Source organism: Nelusetta ayraudi, unplaced genomic scaffold (assembly GCF_046127955.1).
Source record: "Nelusetta ayraudi isolate G7.1 ecotype Tasmania unplaced genomic scaffold, CSIRO-AGI_Nayr_v1 ptg000135l, whole genome shotgun sequence".
Classification (NCBI taxonomy): domain Eukaryota; kingdom Metazoa; phylum Chordata; class Actinopteri; order Tetraodontiformes; family Monacanthidae; genus Nelusetta; species Nelusetta ayraudi.
In genome coordinates this window covers 20745474-20767860 of record NW_027466185.1, presented here as the reverse complement: position 1 = coordinate 20767860, position 22387 = coordinate 20745474, and the positions used below count along the sequence as shown (strand labels likewise).

Genomic DNA, 22387 nt, shown 5'->3' with positions numbered 1-22387 from the left:
TTTATGATTGAATAAAGTGGCCTTGAATAAAGACTAAAAAGAAAATACTTAAATTGATAAAAAAAAACAAAGAAAAAATGACATTCAAAACAAAGTTTTAAGATTGTTTAAAAAGTTTGACTGTCTTCATTGTCTTTGGATGTGATTTAGCGCTTTATGAACAAAAACTGATTGATTGATTGATTGACTGATTGCTTACTAGAATTTGTATTTTCTTTTATGTCATCTATTAAATTAAACATCAAACCAAAGGAAAGAAAATCTGAAAATGCATTCTTGAGACCAAGATGAGTAAAGTAAAATCAGCGGCAAATAATTTTTTAATGATCTTCCAAATTGAAATACAGACTCACACACACACACAGATGCACACAAAACAGGTGCTTGTATGTTAAAGCAGCGACTGACCTGAATATGAAATCATTGGAGTCGATGAGGCTGCCGTACCGGGAGCCTTTCAGGTTCCCAGAATTCCCCACCACTGCGCAGGTCCGGCAGCGATCCGGGCTGGCGTCCATGTAAAGCACCTCATCGGGAATGATTTGGAAGAGCTCCTCCACCACTGCCGTGTAGTTGGCCGGCTGCCGCTCCGACTGCAGCCACTGGTGACACGGAGGAAACAGGCATCAGAGAGAAAGCAGCAGCAGCAGCAGCAGCAGCAGCAGCAGCAGCAGAAGCAGCAGCAGCAGCAGCAGCCGGGAAGGGCCTGCGACAAACGGGGGCCACGCTACTTGAGACAAAACACATTTCTGCCGCGACCCGAGGGGCGGATTTAGCTTTCGAGCGCGGCGCCTCTTTTGGCCTCGATCTTCCTCGGCCGTGGCTTTGAACATCGGGATGGAGGAAATAAATGGAGGGATGTGTGCACGGTGTATTCTAGTTATTATGCTGCTGCAGCTGGGCAGACAATAAAGTCAGAGTGCTGAAATGTGTTGAAATGCAGGGTGGTAAGTCCATTGTGATCTGTGCGCTCTAATGGAAGCTTGACCTTTAAGCGGATGCTGCATTCGGGAAATTATTCATCCAAATGCAGCTCCTACGCCTAAAAGCTAGCACCCTGCATTTCAGATATTTGGAGCACCGGCTAAAATGACATTGTTTTCACTTAAATCCAGATGATTTACAGGCACTTGAAATGTGAAAACAGAAGTGAAGTAGGAAGTGATGCCATCAATTTCTGTTCTGTACTCAAAATGATGGTGATTTTGCTGTACGACTTGCGTTATTTAACGAATCCATCCACTTGCGGAAAATAAACACATAGAGGTGGGACCTGATGAAGTACAAATAATGTATGAATGAATTACAAACCAAAAAGTGTATTGATGTCGATATCGCAATATTGACCACAAAAATACCGATTATCGTCTTGAATTTGATAAATATGGTATCGCCCATCACTCGCGCCCACTACTTACGTCCTTCTCCGGGCAGGAGCCTTTAAAGTTGGCTGCAGAAGACGAGACTCTCTCTACGTGTGACACATTTATCTGTGTGTGACCACCTAAAAAGGCCAAACCAACCGTTGCCTTGCAGCGGTGCAGCCAGAAACGTTTGTCGGGGGCCACGGGCGATGTGTGACACTTGCCTCATCAAGCTTTCCCTTGAGAAGCTTTCTCAAGAAACAAGAGGTGACAGGAGGCAACCTTGCAGTAATTTTTCCCTATTCTCGCCTCTAATTGGCCGCGGTGTGAGGTGAATTTGAGCGTGCCTGAGGGACAGGATGCCTTCCGGGCAAAGGCCCGGGATGATTTTGTGCCATAAACGCGGTGAATGTAGCTTTTACGGTTTAGAATGGTTTGCGAAGAAAAAGAAAGGATATATATATGTGCATATATAAAATTCATATTCAGATGAAGGGAGGAATTATAGGCCAGATTTGAGATAAATCAGAGGGATCTCATTAGGTTATGGTATTGCTCAGCTAGATGATGCCCTCAGGCTTTACATTTATTAAGGTGCTTTAGAGGGGAGCTCACACAGTTCGGCTACAGGAGCAGTAACAGTATGAAATACAAGGTTTTCTCACCAGCAACTCTTAATCTACGGGTAGCATAACTTTAACTGTGACACTAAACGACTCACACAGGTGACAAAATCCATCTCCCACTGGCTGCGTTTCCATTACCCCTCGAATTGCACAAAACCTAAATATCGCAATAAAAAACTAGTAATGGAAACGCCTAAACTTCGAAAACCTTTTTGCGCTCTCATGAGGTGGTTTTTCAGATCGATATAGAGGTATATATTGCAATGTGTCATGGAAACACTTTTGCATTTACATGTCACCGGATTGATGTACGGGGTCACGTGACCAGTTCACGTCAAGTGAAAATGGTGCGTTATGTCTCGACGGAGGAGGAGACGGAATATTATTAATTTATTATTTTTTTCCAAGTAATCAAAGAGAAAAATAGAACAACAATTTATAACCAGATTTATACGAGACATTTTGTATTTACATCCTTAAAGTGGGGTCTCGCTGGACGAGATTCGATGAGAAGTACAGCTTATGAGCTTCACACCATTCAATGGAAACACCTGCAAACCGCAACTGTCTGAAAACCGAGAAATGTCTGCCCTAACTGAAGACAAAGTTTAATCGGAGTACGGGATGTGTCTAATTTTTTATTTAAAGACAAAACCCCAATCTCCTTGCAGGGGACCGAATACAGGGATGTGAGCGAAAGAAATTCATGAATTTTACTTCCCCCCGAGTTCCAAACGCGCCGAGTCAGTGATAAGCGCGTCAGGATATCATCTTCTTTCCAAGCGGCCCTCTTTTTCGTAACATGAGCCGCAAGTCTGAGCGCTACTGACACTGGCAGAGGGGTTATTTTTCTCAGATTTATCAAAGCTGCGCCACAGCAACAGTGGAGAAATCTCACAAGCGGAGCGGCGAGACGGTCACGAGGAAGCAGCGGCGTTCTGTTCTGTGTTTTGAACCGTTTCACAAAGCGAAATGTGCAAAAATAATTGGGTAGAAATGCTATGAGAGAGATTTACGGCTCGTTTTGAATGTGCTGGCGCATTTATTCGCTTTGGCTATTAGAGATCGCTGCCTACTCCCTATAGAGATTCCTTTATTTTGCAAGAGCATCCCGGTGAGTGCAAAGAATTAGGAGACAATCGTGGGCTGAAAGAATTGCAAAGTGTACCGTTAAAATAACATAAAAGCCTTTGAAGAAAAAATACAGCTGAATAGAACAATTCCGGTGTAACGCTGGAAGTTTACATTCCTTTGCGGTAATAGGCGCAAGCCAGGAACCCGTGATGCCGGTGCAATATGCATTTTTTTTCACCGTGAGCTGAAAAGTACTGGACATTAGAGGAAAAATAATTAGCGTTTTCAAAAAAAGAAAAACAACTGAGATGTTTCCAATTAGGTTCATGTGAGTGAAGAGTCTCTAAACGAAGCCAAGGATGAGGAAATCATAAAATGACATGTCAACAAAAACCCAGACTGTCATCAGCAGCCACATCAAACGGCACGTACAAAAGGCAATAAATTCAATTAACGGCGCTGCGTAAATGAGCCTCGTAGTGTCTGGAAGTGTTTTTCATTCCATTAACGAGTTCATTACGGACTCCGCGACAGAGAAAACTCTCTGCACGTACGCCGAGTTTGGATGCAGCAGCCCAACGCAGGTGCCATTCATTAAGTTTCCTCCATGTGTGCTGATTGAAACCAAACCCTAATTGCCATCATTAGAAACACCTGTGGTTCTCCTGCCACGTCACCCGTCACCGCGCGACGCTGGTGTTTAGCGCGTGCGCGTACCTTTGCCTCCCAAACGGCTCTGAGTCCACACGGCATCAGGATTCACGCCACATTTCACCGCCTTGCCGCCACTAATGCCTGCAAGGCCGTGTTTTTGGCCTTACTTTTTGAAATTATGTTATTGAGTGTCCCAGTTCAAGGGGCATAAACCTTGATCATACCCAAGTTGTCTTCCAAGTTGCGATAACATATTTTTCAAATTCGATACGAAAATACACTTTTTGGTTTGTAATTTTTTTCTCAATTAATGAAAAGTTAACTCATCACAAGACACATGTGGCTGTTAATATATTTATAACCAAGCAACACTCTGTTTCTTTTTCTTCACCGACGAGTCTGACTCTGCAATTCAAAGATCCAGGGATTAAGCGGGACGTTCTCGCTGCGTCATAAAGAATTCCTGCCATTGTGTACGGCCATTCTAATTCTCCTTCTGTTATGGAGCAGGAATGTATTCCTCCAATGTGCATAAAAGGTTTCAAATAAGGAATAAAAGTGTAGATGAGGGGTTTATGTTTTTGCTGAAGGGTGATGATTTCAGCCTTATCGTTGCATTTTTTCCCCAATCTTTTTCAGCGTATCACGCAGCATTATCCCCCAGAATGAAGCAGAAACCGTGTGATGGGCTCATTTTATGAGGCACAATAGTCAAATGGTTCACTCAAACAACTTTTAATGTGAAACTAAAACTAAGTCTGAAGCTGAGACCCTAAGATAACGAAACAAAAAAGTTGCCAATTCTGCTTTTGTTAAATTAACACTTCAATTAGCCAAATTGGACGAGAGCGCCCGTGTGCGTTCTCGGTCTTTAGCTGTATTTATTTGCCTTTTAATTTGCAACTGTCTTTATCTGTGCTTCTCAGCCGGCGCAAATGGGAAGCCCGACTTTGTTTAAAGGGCTTTGTACCGCACGCCTGAGAACGAAGCGAGTAAGACGTTCAAAGCAGAGCTAAGCTGATTTCCTGCCTGATCTGACAACGCATCTGGTGTAAACAAGCGAAAAGTGTTGATCGTGTTTAATTCAAAAGTGCAACCCCTGTCACTCAACACCTGCAGACGCGCGCTACATGCATTGCGGGAAATGTTAAGGACTGGTAATGGGTGTCGCGCTGAGCGGGAGAAAGGGCTTCTCGCGCCGTCGCCTATACATTTAAATACAATGGAAAGGTGAAAAAAAAAAATGCTTTTACGCCTGTCGAGCTAGCGGATTGCGCGTGGGAGTCCGCCTCCGTGACTTGAACCCGCCGACAATACCTCGGATTTCAAACAGCTTTGCGAAAAAACAAACACGGAGCGCCGGAGCAGAGCGATTACGTTGCCTTACCTGCCACCATTTGAAGGTCTCGTCAGATAGGGCGCTGTTCTCCCTGGTCATCAGCGGGTGGACGGTCTGATTGAAGCGCTCCGAGAACCAGGGCTCGCCGTCCTCCAGCTCGGCCACGCACCGCCGACAGGCGCACGGCCCCTTAGAGAAAAAGTAGTTCGACTGATGGAGGGCGTACTTGATGAAGTAGAGCGAGGGGTCCCAGAATGTGTAGCTGAAGGTGAGGACGCAAAAGAGCAGGGCGAAAGTCCGCACCTTTCTGCGCTTGGGTAGAGGCATGTTGCCCGCAGTCCAAAAGAATAAAATTAAAAGTGGTATGAGTGGCCTAAATTTATTAGAACGGAATGGGGATCTCGAAGTTCTGTGACAAAAGCCATGGATTTGGTTTCTTAAAAACCAAAGAGAGTGAAAACAATAACAATAGTTAGGGGTCCCGGTCGATGAGATTCAGCCTGATGAAGCTGTTGATTCTGGGAGGTCAGCGACCAGCCTGTCATCCATTCTGTAACGATCCACCTGGAGAGCAAACACAAAGGGACAATCTCAGTCACACACATTGCGTGAGCACAAAGAGTAACATTGCCCTTTAGGAGTCAGTTTTCCTAATGGCTCTATTTTTTTCGCTCGCCACTAAAACGACAGACCCTTTAAACAAAAAAACCCAATCAAATACCAAGATTGTGACACACGATTACAGTTCTCAGGGAGCAAACAAGCTTCAGCCTCTTTCAGCCTCCCGTTCTGATTTTAAAGAACACGTCAATATCTGGTCACGGCGTTCCGCTAATGGAGATCAGATTGAAGCGCAACCGAGCGAGGCATCGGAAAAGCGGGATTACACCGAGATGACTCATTGATCCAGAGGGCCAGAATATCTGCCGGTTCACAATGAGCGCACTTAAGAGCCAGCTGCTGCATTTCACACGTGACGCATTTGGTCTTTTAAGTCCCTGTTACACGCTTTAGGAAAAAAAAAAGAGGCACGTAATAAATTGCCTGTGTTCACCTACACACACTTCCCCAGCAGGTGACTAATGAGTAAGTTCCACGTTGTTTCCACTTCCCCTCCTTGCCTGGAACTGGCCATCTAAGAACTTGTTAGTTAGTAAAAGTTAGCGAACTTTTGCTGGCAACCTTGACGTGGACCTTTTAAGGCTTTGTGTTCTAAAGTAACTCGAAGCAGCAGTTCAACACCGTCTTTTCACAAGCGACCTTCCTTTCTATTCTCAGTGGTGCTCATGTCGTTGGCGAGCTGATGCTTCTTTAAACACGGCGTGCTTCAGGTGTTCTTCTTCCTCTGCCTTCTGGGAGTAAACTTACGGCGCCATACCAGGCCGGGCATAGGTACTACGTCGTCTTCAGTCGCGCCAGTGGTTACAATGGTCGGGCCAATGGCAATGATCCCTTATTGTCAACCCCTGTATATATAGTATAACTTGCCACAATGCATGTGCATACTTTTGATGACGTGGCCAATCTGCAGAATATTTACTTTCCATTTCCCGCCTGTCATTAAAGAAAGCACAGCTGGGATACGGCTGGTAAGTGAACTGCAGAGCCTTTCATTGCCTGAAACGAAAGACTTCAGACTCCACAGTGGGAAGCAAAAACAATGCTCAAACTGCCAGAAATACTTGCCATTTATAACATTCCCAGACAGAAGTTCAGCGGGGGATTTTATTTTCCCCCAGACCCTGGCTTTTTATGACTGACAAGGCAGGCAAGGCAGGCAGGCAGGCAGGCAGGCAGGTATCCTTGGGTTTCATTTTCAACATGAAAAGGCCACCTCTGCTTTCAAACACTGGTTTCTTTCCTGCGTGTGACCCCCACCGCCCCCCCAACCCACAAAAGGTTTTCACAAATGCTACTATATATAGCCAGCACCGAGATCCGCCCACGAGATTAAGAGCTACCGACTTGGGCGCAGGGCAAGATTTACATGTGGAAAAAAAGAAAAAAAAAAACCATCACCATGAGAAAATACGTGACCTGGCCTTTTTTTCTTCCCTGCCTTTTAACAGTATTGGGAGCCCTCGACGTTGGGGGAAGATTTGTGGGAAACTCCATCGCGGCGAGAGAAAGGCTCCGCTGATTAGACATCGATCAGGTCATTCAAATTCTGCTCCGGAGGGAGGGATAGAGGATTGGGTTCAAGGCTGCCTGGGGAAAAAGAGACGACGCGGCAGCACAGCTTGCCTGTTGATTTTCCTCTCACTAGTCAGGGCCAGAGAAAAAAACAAACAAACAAACAAAAAAGACCGAGACAAACTGTACGGCCATTTATCTGCACCGCTGATACAAAGCCGTCCGCGGGAAGGCCGAGTCGTTCCTCACGGTAGCGGATTTGTGTACGCGGGCTGTGGTTAATCATTTGACCAGGTTTGACCAGGGACGCTTGTAATGGCCACTTTATTAGGCGCTACTGGACAAAACGCTGACCACGCTGTTGACTCCAGTCACTTCCAGTTTCCCCCGAGGGTGCGGGCAGATGTGGGAGGGAGGGAGAGAGCTGAATATATTCCCAAACAAGTGGCCGCTACCCGACTTTTGACAATGAAAACCCCCCCGACCTTGTCTGACTGAAGGCTGATGACCCCCGGTGCCGATCAAAGTCGGCTCAGCTGAGGCAGCAAAGCGTCTCTTCGCACCTCTGAGGGGAGGGAGAGTTTGTGTGTGTGTGTGTGTGTGTTTGTTTGCATTCTTAACTTTAAAGTCCACATTGGATGCTTTCGTCAGCTCACACACAGGTTCATTGGGGGACGCCACTGCATTTGAGCACAGTAACATTGACCATGGCTTCCGTTTAGTTTTCATTGTAATTTTCCAGCTCAAACTCCTCCGGATTTAAGCGATACAAACGTTAAAACTATCACGTTTCTTTGTGATAATTTTCACGTTATAACGTGATCTTGCAGAACTCTACAGCGCCTCCCTCGTGGAAGATCTGCAAAGACCTCAGAGGGAGCTTTGTCCAGTCTGGAATTGTCTAAGAAACCAGAGGTAGGCTTTTGTATATATGAGAAAATAGGGAATGAGGTTCTTTTGCCCTCCAACACTTCTCACTGAAACATAGATAGAGAGATAGATAGATGGATAGATGGATAGATAGATAGATAGATAGGTAGATAGATAGATAAATAAGTGATTTATTTATCCCAAAGGAAATTCAGTCTTTCAGTTGCACAATCATTGATCAGCAAATCAGTGCAAATAGAGTAAGAGAATAATTAAGATAAAAAAAAAATTAGTAAAATGTAAAATGAAGAGAAAAACAATGACAATAGTGAGTGTTACTGAGGTGAAAAGTAACACTGCCTTTTTTTTTTCATGCCAGATCTAGATTCATCCATGGTCAGTGAAAGACACCTGCTGGCCCCCCACCTGGAAAAGTAGAGGCCCACCATAGTACAGGTCACGTTACATGTTTTGACCAATGACACTGAACCAATTGTAAAGATCCTCACAAGCTGCCTGATGAACAAGTGCTAGGCCGCAATTCATTTTAATTAACGGGGTTGCCAAGTCTGCACAGACTTTCCCCTACACATACATGTATTCAGTGACCTAACCAGTCACTTAACTCACTCATAGGGAGGACCAGCTTTGCTCTATTACGATTTTGCAGCTGTTGTTCGTTGGTCTGATGTTGATGTAACTCCGCCTTGGCCCCGCATTTGTTGGCTGCAGGCCTGTGCTTTTGCATGCGGCTGTCCAGCAAAGTGGCTTCATTGAAATGAATGCCTTTTGTGCCTTTCATCGTAGGGGGGCTAATGTCGGTCTGAATAGCGGCATACCAATGAAGGCTGCGTGAAGTACTTTACATAACAGGCATTTATTTGTGCGTGTGAACGACAAAAATCCAGAGCGATGTTACACGTTCGGCGTCCCGGTGTGAGTTTTCGAAGCTCTTTGCGTAAGGGGCCGGGAGATGTTGTATTTCATAACAAGGAGGACATCACTTTGCAATTCAGGGCGTAAGTCGAAAATCCAATGTTCTCGTCAACAGTCAATATTTGCACTCGAAGCGCGAAAGTTCAAGGCAACAAAACCCATAAAGATCCTCTTCAAAAAAAAACTAAAAAAAACTAACTCGCCTAAGCTTCAAATTTTTGATACCCTTTATACTTTCATACCCCATGTCAGCGCCTCGGCGGCTCTCCACTCTGCAGCTCCGGATAGAAGGATTTCATCAGCGCAGATATTAAGTCGGGAGGGCGCTTTGTTTTGACAAAAGGAAAAGGGGAGGCAAGGTTAAAATTCTGGCTCTGAAATAAAGAGGATTCTCCAGGCGTCGGGAGATTGAGAGGTGTGCGCCGCCCGCTCGCCCGCCCGCCCTCAAGACTGATATCACTCAAAGACACGACTCGGCGAGGCCCGTCGCAGAAACGGACAGGCTGATTCAAGCTTCAAATGTAGTCAATTAAAGTGAAACTGGAGTGCATTTAGAGATTTAAAAAGAAAAGAAAAAAAAAAAGCGGGGCCATGATTACTGTTTCCGCTCCTCCAGTGACATTGTAACTCAGTCTTCTTCGCTCTTGTTTCCAAGGATTTTAACGCGAGTCTAGTGGTTGTGAGTGGTTGAATTTAAAATGCATCTGACATTTTAAACAGTGTACAAACATGTACAGAGTATGTATTTTTTTTTTGTTGATATTTACGCATTCTTTTTTCCATTCCAACACTGATGTTTACACAGATCTGCGGGCGTGATAGGCGCCCTCGCGAGGGTCGACCGAGGGATAAAACTACACTTCCTCATTACGCGCACAGCGGCACGATGGCTGGCTGCCATATTTAGGGTAAGTGATGCATGTGATTGAACGCATGTCTACCCCCCCTTCAACCGCCGTAGAAAATCCCCTGAAAGGTGGGAAAAAAAAAAATAACAAGAAGAGTGCCGAAGGTTGTGGAGAAGGCGGAATTGCGGTCGCCGGCGGAGATCGAGGTTTGTTGACAGGAAGGAGATGAAAGGCCTTTACACACTTCTCAGATGCAGCGCTGCCATTTGTAAAATTACCTCTGAGAGTCCCACTGACGTCCTAGAGTACTTCTGGAACTGGCCAGTCACTCTCTCTCCCTCCTCCTTTATGACCTTGTCCAGTGGGGATGGAAATAGTATTTTTTTTTGCGTCTATAGAAGTTTTCTGTAAGCTTGTCTTTGTTTGTGTTTATCACTGGAAGCACTTTATACGTATATTCTAAGGTTTTTATATATATGTATGTATATACAGTATATATGTATATATATATATATATATAAACCCTATATGTAGGGTTTTTATATATATATGTATATATATATATATATATATATATATATATATACATATATATATATATATATATATATATATATATATATATATATATATACACACATATATATATATACAGCTGGGATAGGCTCCAGCAGACCCCCGTGACCCTGAGCTCGGGACTAAGCGGGTATGGAAAATGAATGAATGAATGAATGATATATATATACATATTTATATATATACATATATATATATATATGTATATATATATATATATACATATATATATATATATATATATATATATATATATATATATATATATATATATATATATATATATACACATATACATATATACAAATACATATATATGAATCTAAAAAATAAATCATGTGAAGACAAAAACCAAGGAGACGGCTAAAGGCCCTATGGAATAGGACATGCAAGTATGGACTGACATAAAGTCACATGTTGGGTAGGTGGTGATAACGTTAAAGACATGAGCACACTTAATAAGTCTGCCAGTGCACTGAGGCCGCCATGTTGTCGTCTCCTCCTCGGACGCACTCTTCAGTGGCAATCTCGCGACTATCGCCGCGCTCCCTTTGGTCGTAACAGTGACTCATCACTGTGGCCGCCGTCCATGAAGTAAACACAAAGTCAAAGTGGAGGCGCGGCGGTGCGAGGCGGCGAAGCCACGGGAGGGTTTGGATTTTATTAATAAGTCTGGCACTTTGCAAACCCAGTGGGATGCCGATCAAGCACGGCCGTCACGAATCTGAACGACCTGATGAAACCGCGGCTTATATCGACGCATTGCCACAAAAGCAGAACTGTGGCCAGCAGTCCTCTTGTGCACTTTCTTTTGCTGTTTGCAGCATTAGTAAAACTCACTCGTAACCCTAGATGTCATGGTGAATAGTGTCATTCTGTAAACAAAACAACATTTTTTAAAACTGTGGAATTTGACGGTTGGCAGCTGCTTCCTGCTCAGTGCACACAATGCTAGTTCTGCTCCTGCAGGTCAGCGGTGGAATATAATAACAGGAAGATAGCGGGGCCGTAATAGATGGGGACATGTTTCCTAATGGGCTGTTCCAGGGGTTGGCTATTGCAACATGTAATGGCAAGTGCTCGTCATTTCCCATTTCGTTTACATCATACCCGGCTTCTTTTATGTCCTCCTTGATGTCGGCTTTTCTGTGATCAACATTATCCCCCCAGCAGGACCATTCTCCTTGCTCTGCCCAGCAACTTATTATTATACATCTAATTTCATTACCGCAGAATTTTATTATCCATCCACATTGACAATCCCACCCTACCCTACCCCACCCCCCACTCCCACCCACCTTTATTTCATTTGATTACTGCAGACTCTCATTCGTCACATCCTTCACGGTCAGCCATGTACCTGTCATTGCCAGGAGCGATAAACTTTCCCCGCCGTGTTAACTCCCCGTGAGGCTGCCGCATTCACTTTGGACCGTTGTCAGCGGACGCCACTACAGTGGCGCCGCCGCCTCAGGTGAGCCGTGATTTGATTATTCCCCCAACCGACATTTTAAACCAATTACCTCCACCCTGTTTTCCTTAAAGCTGCTTTAATTTTGGGGTGAAGGCGGGCTCATGAATTATTTGATCTCTCGCTATGTTACTTTGTGCTACCTTTTTTTTTTTTTTTTTTTTGTCTACAGAGCCAGTTCGCACCAAAGGCTCCCTTTTTAAGTAAATATATTCTGGAAATAAATTTAAATTCACCCTGGCATGTTGATATCTGAGCCCACTCTGGCATCTCTGCTGGAATTCAAATTAAATTCTTTTTTGACAATGTGTATATATTCTGCCTAGTCCGAGAATTTTGAACTTGGAAAAAATGCTTACCCATGCTGGACATTAAATGTGCTGATCTGCAGACTTTAATTAAGCTCGAGCAATGTGATAACTCAAACAGATGTGTTTAAAACCATCATTTAGTTCTTTTAAATGTCAAAAATATTATGCCATCTCCAAGTGACTAACCAACCTCATATTCAAGTCAGAAGTTGACATTTTGCAAATTGCATTTTGCAGCTCCGTCAACACACTCCAGCTATAATGACAAATGCCGCAAGCAAACGGAATGCTTGGTTAATCATTCCTTATTAGTAAACAAAACTAGTGAATTAGAAATCTTGCCTGTTAATTGACAAAACTGTGGATGTCACAGGATAGCTGAGTGAGACAGAGAGAGATACAACAAAACAGTTTTTTAGGGACGAAAAGTCTGTGTAACCCAGGAAAAATCCACTACACACACACACACACACACACACATATATATATATACATATATGCATGTTTCAACGTGCCTCTCGTGCCAATGGTAGCATGCAGAGCGTGACATTTAACCGCTACTGAATGCTCAATCACCCTTAAAGGGTGAACTCTTTAAGGGTTGATGGTGAGCAAAAACAACTGCTGGGAGAAAAAAACAACAGCCAACCATCATCCACGGGTCCGACAGGCAGCTGACACAGCCTGTCACCTCACCACTCTCTCACTACTGACTGATAACACCCCCAATCACTGTCATTATATGGACAATAACAGAATACTATCTATTGTATACTGTTCTACTAATAACTAAGTATAGCTTGTTAATAATACAGAGGATAACAGAATGAGTTCACCTTAGCTGGGTAGCTAGTGTTGCTGAGTTGCAATTAGTTTTATTTGTATTTGTAAGAACACTAACTTTAGCATTACGATAGCCAGATAGCTGGCAAGGCAAAACAACAGCGACCCCCCCCGTCATAGGAGAAAAGGAGCTTCCGTCACTGAAACATTAATTGGCTGAGAAAATGCAACGGTTTCCATTGCCGTTAATTCTTGATTAACAGAAAATAAATCTTCATTTAAGAGTGTGCCGGAGGAAAAATCTTCTTTTGAAGGGGCCAGTTAGCCTTTACACTTCACCCCTCACCTCTGTCTCAACAGCTCTTAGGGTAACAAGGGCTAAGTGACTGGGACAAGGGCTGAAATGGGATTGAGCCTCGCATTAAGAGGCTTTAATAATTTTCATTCGTAGGCCTAGAGAGTGTAAATCTTCTGCAAGAAACGCAAGTACCCTGGCAGAAGAAACCAGGTTTAGCGTGTAAAGCTTAACAATGTCTCTGCATATTATTTTTTAAGCACAATCACTAGGACTACGACTATTAAAACTACTAATAAAAATGACAATTAAGTGCTTTATATACTATTTCATAGGAGTCAATAATACTAGTGCAACTATGATTTACATATAAATACTGCTGTTTTCTTTTAATAGCCTGTTTGCAGCCATGTGATTCTGATGGGGCGTGAAATTCACGTGGAGGACAGCTGTGGCTGAGGTAGCAGAGAGAAGTCTGCACTGCGCTAACTTACAGTAGTTGCTGGTGCAAGACATTAACATAAAATCACACCATATGTTTCGGTCTTAACTGTGGGAGCCCATTCTGTTGACGCAACACTCTGAGGGCGCACTCACATAAAGCACGTTTGAGCCTGAAAGTGCAGCACATTTGGCTAGCGTGAGCGCTAGCTCCGTTAGCCATCTAGCCAAAATGCAGTCAATCAATGTGTAAATGTGCCAGGGCTGACTGATTATGGCAAGTAATTCTAAAATAAAAACCCAACAAAATCATATAAAGTGCTTGTTTTCTGTGTCATTCTCTGCTTTTCCTCTTTCATCCGTGTACAAACTCGTGCAGCAGCGTGTTTGCTTCACTTTAATTGTGAAAGCGCTTTTGGACCACGGGCCAACGTGATTCAGCGATCTGGAAATGAAAGTTGATTGACTGATTGATAGTGTGAGTGCGGGCCAGCGGGGGAATAAAGTGTGTGTGTGTGTGTGTGTGTTGTGGAGGATAAGGGCAGGGAGAGGAACAACAGTCCTGGGCACTTGATAAAACACCCTTAGGTTTCTTGGCTGGATCAAATAAAAACAACCATAAGTTGCACACAACATTGCCGTGATGAGCCTGTCAGTCTGCTTCCTGCTGGAGAAAATCATTTCCCGCCTGCAGGGAAGTGATGTCAAGCAGGGAAAGTCCAGTAATGCATACGGTCCACTAAGATACAGGCTCAGCGTATATTATATTCAGAAAAAAATTCAAGCACTAAGCTCCCGGAGTTCTTCCAAATTAATTCTGTGAATGCCTCTGGCTCTCCGACTCATTCAGGAAGTGATTTTTTTTTTTTTTTTTGGTGGTGGTGGTGGGGGGGCGGGGGGGTTCGGACGAACGCTTGAATTAGAGACGGAAAGGTGCTTGGGAGAGAACATTTTAATCCGGGGAGCCCACGGCGTCCAGAAGCAGCACATCCGTGAACTTGTCGGAGATGTCGAAACACCCCGTTGAGGAGGTTTGATGGTAAATTCAATTTATAGTATCTGTCAGAGGATCTGCGCTTCCTCGTTTTTTTTGCATCAGCCCTCAGCTCCGCCCTTTGTGCTCGACATCCTCCCGCCGACAACCCAGCGGCCGAGGAAACACGCGCATATACATAAAAATAATGAAAGCGGGCGACGTGTCCGACAACCCCGTGCGCGATAAGAGGCCGAGTGGTGCAGTTGCAATTGCGAACCAATTGTTCCAACACAAGCTCTGATTTTTTTCCCAGATAGGATGAAGCTTCCCCCAGCACAATAAAAGCAGGTAAAGGTAGCTGCTGCTGCTGCTGCTGCTGCTCCGGCCGCCGCCACCACAGTAAATTGCTTTTGGTGTTTACTCTCCGATGGGAGGGGTCGAGTGATAGGGGTGGGGTGGGGGGGGCAGAAAAATCCCACATTCTGCATTCAGTCAAATGCTTTACCCACTCCCCTCACCAGACACGGCGCACTCAGCAAGGCGGACGGAATGTAAAGCAGGTGGGATTATCGATGCGCGGCTTCCCAGCGCGTTCTCGGCCCGAAACGAGACGTCCGTCCCCATTAATCATTAACGGAGCGGCCGGCGGCAGGACGCCTCCGAGGGGGAGGGGATGGGCAAGTGCGCAAAAGTGAGCGAGTGCGCGTTTGCCCGCCTCACATTTTATTTCGTGTTGATTTTCCTGTCGTTTTTTCTTTGGCCGTCAGCGCGTGACGAGGACATTTTTCGCGCTCAGACAAATGGCGTCTGTCCTGCGCTGCCGCTGACAGCGAGAGCGCGAATGCCAAACGTTGATGCACGTGCTCTGTCCAGGTAGCGCTCCATGCGGAAAATATGTGCCCTCTTTCTCGTTAACCCACGGTAGGGCACCCAGTGGGATGATTAGATGTTGAAAATGTAACTTGTTGAGGGTCAGTAGGAGATATTGAAAAAAATAAAATAAAAAAAAAATCCTGAGTGACTTTTAAAAATGGTTCAGTTTTCAGGCAAAAAGTCAAAGAAGTTTCCATACTCAGTTCCGCTCCATTTGAAGGGCCCCTATTATGGCAATTTCCAGATACACACATTGAATCAGATAGAATTCAATGATATCAGTTGTGATGAATAGTTAAAAAATGAGTATGGATAAAAGAGTATATACTTCTTTCCACTAAGTTTTCAAACAGGACACACTATGTTTTGTTAATCCCTTTCTGCCTTTTTTTTTTAATCTTTATATCTAAAATAAATGTCAATCTTTTGTTCGTAAATATATTCTTCCGTTGATTGGTTCCATGGCTCTGCCTTGGTACAGCCCACTCTCTTGTGAATGGCTAGCTGCTCTCTGCTAGCGCTAATTAGCGGGGAAGATGGCTACGAGCTCTCACGCAGTGAACCTTCGCCCACATAAAAAAAGAGAAATTTGGAGAGGCATCACTATGATATGCAGCTTGACTTGTGACAGAAAGTCGGGCAATATCCAAACGCGGAAAAAGTCAGCCTACGTTGAAAGGTGCAGTAGAATAGAAAAGAACGCCTTTATTAATCCCACAGTGGGGACATTTGCATAGTTGCAGTAACTGTATAGTGTAAAAAAAGGAAAAGGAAAATCATTTCAATTAAAATAAATAAGGCAATTAAACAAAGGAAAAAAACAAGATATTTACATCTGAAGGACAGTTGGATTTACAAGCACTAGTTGGCATGCCAGTAAACAAAAAACAACACGATAAAGAGCTGAAAAGGACTCCTTTCAGATTTTTTGGTGTGTCTCTTTGTTTACCAGATGTGTCTCCTCTCCCCCATAAAGGGTTAATTATCTGCACAAGTAGGTCGTGGGAAACCCCCCTGGAGAAAACACGCGGTACGTATTCCGACCGTGTCCGCCCCATTGTTCTGATTTTTTTGTCCTGCATTCGATTGCAGAGACTGCAGCTTTTGCACTGAGATACTTGCTTTTTTCCCCACATCTCGTATGGATGTGAAAAAAAAAAAAAAAAGAGCCACAAAGGAGATTGCGGGGCCGGGAAGCAGCGCGGGCTGCCTACACATGCTGTGCAACAGATTTACAGCGAAGGGGAGAGTCGTTGGAGGACCGCGGCGATACGGCGCACGGCTCTGAACCGCTTCCAGGCCGTCGTCCACATCTGCAAAAGCCCACGGGGACCTGACTTCGTTTAATTCCTGGCAAATCCAGAACCGTACATCATTCACAATATCGGAGCTTTACACTTTGGCCCGACAAGATGATTTTTTTCTTTTCCTGCAGCGGAAGATTTTTCCTCCCCCTCGGCTCGGTGTCAGTCCGACACGCCGTCACAGTCTGAGCTCAGTCTGTTTCTGATCTTGTTCCAGATCTACTTGTGCATTTGAAAAAAACAAACAAAAAAAGGGGAGAAAAAAAAGGAAATCCATTTCTGTTGGAACAAATATGAAAAGCGCGCTGTCCCCTCCGGACGACGGCGCTGCTGGTTTGTTCCCACATAAAAGGCCGATGTTTACGTTCGGAAACCCGTGGCACGGAGGGAAGCGCGACGTTGTCGTGAAATTTAATTAAGCCAGTAGAGGACAGGGGTGGAGGGTTACAAAATGGAATGACACATTCAGGACAACTTTTATTCAGTTATTCATTTAAATAGCTCTTCACAACAATAACCCCATTTTGTATTTAACCTGAAATGTCCTGTTATTGTGGGAAAATCAATTCTCTGCTCTCTGCTTTGAAGATTCCATTTTGCCTGCTCCACTTTTGAGACTTTGCAACGTAAAAGAAAATCAGCCCTGAGTGATGTCTCAAGGAGCGCTGATACCTCTTCCAAGTTTGTGCCGACTACTGAGGCGTTCGTCAAATCAGTCAAATTGTTGATGCGTTTTAACGTGTGCAATTTCCAATTGGATGACCACAAATGCTTAAAATTTACTTATATATTATATATACAAACGCGGCCGACAGAGTTGCCCAAATATATATTATGAAATGTTATGTTATAAAATAGTATAAAACAAGTTGAATAGTCAGTTTTTACTTTGCCTGGGACACTTTTTCAAGAATCGAGGTTTGACTGGTTTTCCCTGTTGGTGACCCCAGTGAGGTAATTTAATGTATTTTGACTCTGTACCACAAACGTGAACCTGTGTCTCAAGCTGAGAACTTGTCGCAGTCAAAATCAGGCTCGTTGATCATTTTCTTTAGCTTTACATTCGTACTCAGCAAATTTATCGTTGACAGTACCAGTTAATTTGCACACAAATGCTTCAAACTACAAATGTAAACGGTTAAAGTTGTGAATACACATTTTGACAGCGACCTTGCGCCACACTCCACTGGCCTGAAAACAGAGGTCTTAAAATTTACTCCGGCAGAAGCCTCTTGAAGAAAGAAGCTCGAGGAATAAAGAACCAAGCTTCATTTGTCCTCATGATGCAAGAAATCTGACAGCAGCGCATTCAGCCATGCAGCCCGCCGACCGCAAGGATGCGTGTCTCCGGGGGGAGTTGGCGATCATCGCCGCTCAAAACCAATACACATGTGTTTGACTTGACACTTTTGGCTGTCACTTTGCCTTTTTTTTTTTTTTTTCAATCTCCACGTTCGGTTATGAAAGAGAGAAATCCGCGCCCTGCGGCGACCTCAATCCAGGACTTAAGAGTCTCTGCAAGGGGAAGGCAGTGCCGAGGGGTCCCTGCAGAGAGTGAACATTGTGCAGGTACTGTTTCGGAGACTCAAATCATCGCCACTGAGAGGCAGGATAACCGTCACCCCTCCTGTTGTTCTCAAGCACCCCAGACCTTCGACTAACCCCCCCCTGCCCCCCAAACCCTTTGACCGTACAAGAAAAAGCAATAAAACCCCTACATGCTTCCCTTTTAAAACAGATCACGTCAGAGGTTCCACCAATTTAAAACAATGCTCGCAACACATTTGTCTGCGCAGTGTCAACCAACATGTTCACTGTTGGCCGCTGCAGAAACGACAGGGAGCATCAACGGCGCAGCACAGGGCGGGTTGAAGTCAAAGCTGAGACTGTTTAGTTTGCAGCGTTGCATTCAGTCTCAGTGCAAGTCTGCTTTACCTGCTTGTTCTTGCACACATTCACATCATGCACTTTCGTTCCGAACAGAAAAAACCTGGCATACGTGTGTGTGTGTATATTCATTATTGCATGTTTACACAGCAAACACCCAAATTGAATGTTACGTGACAATAACATACAGATACAGAACATAATTTTTTTAAGAAATCTAAAATAAATATAACATGTTATAATAAATCTAATATATATATATATATACACATATATATGTATATATATGTACGCATGTATGTATGTATAGTTTATATTAGATTTATTATAACATGTTATATTTATTTTAGATTTCTTAAAAAAATTATGCTCTGTATGTTATTGTCACGTAACATTCAATTTATATATATGTATATATATATATATGTATGCATATATGTATGTATATATATATATGTATATATATATATATATATATATATATATATATATACATATATATATACATATATATATACATATATACAATATTTTACTGCAACTATTATTAGGAGTGTGCCTTGCTAGTTTGTCTTTTGTTTTTGTTTAATGCCATCAACCATTCATCACATACATTAATTACATTGGAACGCTCTGATTTGCCATCTGCACCACTTACTCTCCAAGAAAGAGGTTATTCTTCAGTAATGATGCCAGAGCTGCTGTTGCTAGTCGGCCAAGGGAGTGAAGGCTTCTTTAGCTCTGAAAACAAAACAAAACAAAAAAACCCTGGTAGCAATGTTAAATCACTCTTGAACCTCTTTGGAGCAGATGATCTATGCAACTGGAATGGCTTTTGGAAGCAGAGCTGGGAGTTGGGGTGAGGAACGGGCCATCTGCTCCTCGGGGAAACACGGAAGAACCGAGATCGAAGTCTGACGCGGAGAAGAATGGAGGGCAGTTTACCAGCTGGGAATATGGTCCCAATAAACCACGCTTTTTAGCAGCATCCAGCTAATAAGCCAAAAGACCTCCGAGGATTTCACTGCCGATTGTCAAGTGACTCTGCAAACAGTACGATCCCGAATTACCAAAAAGAAAAAAAAAAAAAAAAATCTTCTTCAGAAACTGAAATTCCAGCACCAAACACCCCCTGAGAACATAAGGCCGATGATATGGTTTGTTCAGCTGTACCATCCCTATGATCCAGGGCCTGGAGACCACTTTTGTTGTGCTGCTATTGAAAAACCCGTTGGGGGTGTCAAGCTCCACAACACGGCATTTAAAGGTTAGCGTCAAACCTGTCTGCAGACGAATTGTGAAAAGATTTCTTTTTCCGTCTTTCGTTCTCAACCCCCCCCCCCCCCCCGCACCCCCCTTTCAGCCAGCGGAGCAGCTTTTGACATGAAACCAATGAGAGGAACCAGGAGTTCAGTTTGTGTGAATGACAACAGTGGCAGCTACAATTTAATTCAACAACGTGGAGTCCATTCCGCCTCAAGCAAAAGGTCAGTTTCTCCATTTAAGAATTTATGGCCGCCACTGACTTTCTGTCACTCAAACAGGAACGTGCAAAGAAAGCTCTGCAGCAAACCCCCAACTGCGGAACACTACAAATGCCTCCCCACCCCCCAAAAAAAGTTGCATGCTGTTCACCGGAACCTTCGGTCAGATCTCTGCTGTTAACTTTCTTTCTGGTGCTCTCTATAAACGAGTGTGTGCCAGCAACAGATTAGGGATGGCACAAGCATGGCAGAGTGGAAGGATGTGTGGGAGGAGATATTTTCTATCAGCGTTGATCCAAATTGCACTGGCGCAGTGGATACTTTAAAAAAAAAAAAGAAAAAAAAAGAGAGAAGCAGCCTGGTGGACTTATATCACTAAGAATGGCAGCAGCGTCTCTAGAAAACACAGAATACGACTCAAAGGGCTCTTGGCTTTCTCTTCACGTTCGAACACTCGACGACATCAAATGTCTTCGCCTGCTTTTTATTTCATTCCTTCAAGAGTTTGCAAACTTTACACATCTGAAAAAGCTTACGTGAGAGGGAACAGATGGACTTTTTTCTCTTTTCCTTGGCGCCGTCTCACTTATAGTGTGTGGGGTTAAGACGGACTGCATTAAATAACCTGAAGCTCCCCAGGAGGAAGAGCCAGCACTGCCCTGTCTAATCTGTTGCCACAGTGTTATCAGCCCATTGCAGGTGGCTAATAGTGGAAACCCCTTTGTGGGATGGACTCCACGCCTCGCGGCAACGTCCGAAAACCTACTGACAGCCGGTCTTGTGTCAGAAGTCAGGCCAGTTGGTGTCTGATTCTGGTAATATGATTCATTTTGAATGGACATCGCCAGAATATTAGAAAGATTGCAATTCCAGAATAAAGTCGAAATTGGGATGTTTTTTTTTTTTTTGTATAATGCCCTTCAACAAAAAAGCTAATGTCGGGGTCGCACAACACACTCTTTCATCATGTCACAATCGCCCTGATCAGTCATTGCGTGTCGTCATCACAACCACTTTGTCGGGAGGGCGGAACATGAAATTGATGTCCATCGTAAAACGGCTCTATTAAAAGAAAATTCTGGTGTTTTTTATGAGGTTCTTTTTAATATTTTGAATTGGCCACGCAGGCTTGTTGGTCTCATGTGCCCCCTGAAGGACAAACAGTAGTGAGTGCAGACATGAAGCTGGTCACACACTCACCTACCACTTTACAAGTTGCAAAATTCAATTGCTTATCACATACATCACGACACATGGCTAACTAGTCGCATGGCAGTATCTCAGTGCATTTAGGCGTCAACACGACTTGCTAAAGTTGTCGTCCGTGCCAGACGGGCTGCAGATCTGAGTGCTGTGAATCCAGGGTTTCCCTTTTTCTACCCAAAAAGGGAAACTATCCAGTGAGAGCCACTTGTGCAGAGGAGTATGTCTTGTTGATGGCAGGGGTCAGAGGTCAAGAATGGGCAGACTGGTTGGAGACCATATAAAGGCAACAGGATCTCGAACAACCGGGGTCTGCAGAATGACGTCTCTGAACGCACAACAGCTCCCACCTGGAAACAGCCGACATTCATTCCACTACATCAGGTACCCACAACTGGAGCAAGGGATACCTAATAAACTGGCCTGTAAGGGCACTTTGTTGTAGATGGGCTCCATTAAGTTGTTTAGTGAATTGCAGGGAAACAAAATAATGGCATTTCAAAAGTTGGCCGTATATGAAAAACAAAGCTCTTCTCTTCCTCCACAGAACTACCAGTATTTTCTAATGCATCAAATAGGCTATGTGGCTCCCTGCCAGTCTCATGCTGATCTGCTGCCTGCCAAAAATATATGGCTTTTTCAAGGAAAGAGGAATACAGCGAATGCTATTGTTCTTGTTTTTTTTTTGGGGGGGTTGGATTATTCTAAAAGTCACTGACCTGTGTTGAGCAGTGGTGTCACCTTGAAGCAATATATACCCCAGCCATCAGATCAAACCTTGGTTTCTTCTCAAAATTATTTAAACGATTTTGAAATGAATTTTTACTTAAGCTAATACACAAAACCTATGTTATATGAATTAAAACAACAACAAAAGAAAACAACCAGACTTACACTGTTTCCTATATAACGCACTTAAGGGTTAGCAATTTTATTCAA

The 22387-nt window shown here is 43.8% G+C and overlaps 1 protein-coding gene and 1 long non-coding RNA gene across 3 annotated transcripts in view; one reads left to right on the top strand and one right to left on the bottom strand.

The window, feature by feature from the left end:
* LOC142877350 (CMP-N-acetylneuraminate-beta-galactosamide-alpha-2,3-sialyltransferase 1-like) overlaps window positions 1-22387 on the bottom strand; it is a 74467-nt gene that overhangs the window by 21263 nt on the left and 30817 nt on the right. Inside the window, exons 2-3 of the mRNA XM_076011865.1 lie at window positions 5106-5621; window positions 409-602 (exon numbers count right to left, since the gene is read on the bottom strand). Of these exons, the coding sequence (XP_075867980.1) occupies window positions 409-602; window positions 5106-5384 (473 nt within the window). The 5' untranslated portion in view covers window positions 5385-5621. The remainder of the gene's footprint in view (window positions 1-408; window positions 603-5105; window positions 5622-22387) is intronic.
* LOC142877310 (uncharacterized) lies at window positions 8013-21304 on the top strand. 2 transcript variants are annotated; one of them, XR_012923817.1, is made up of 3 exons: window positions 8013-8105; window positions 9802-9904; window positions 20125-21304. It is a non-coding gene; the product is annotated as an uncharacterized LOC142877310 (long non-coding RNA). The 2 variants fall into 2 exon arrangements; XR_012923818.1 differs by lacking the exon at window positions 20125-21304 and adding an exon at window positions 11743-12086.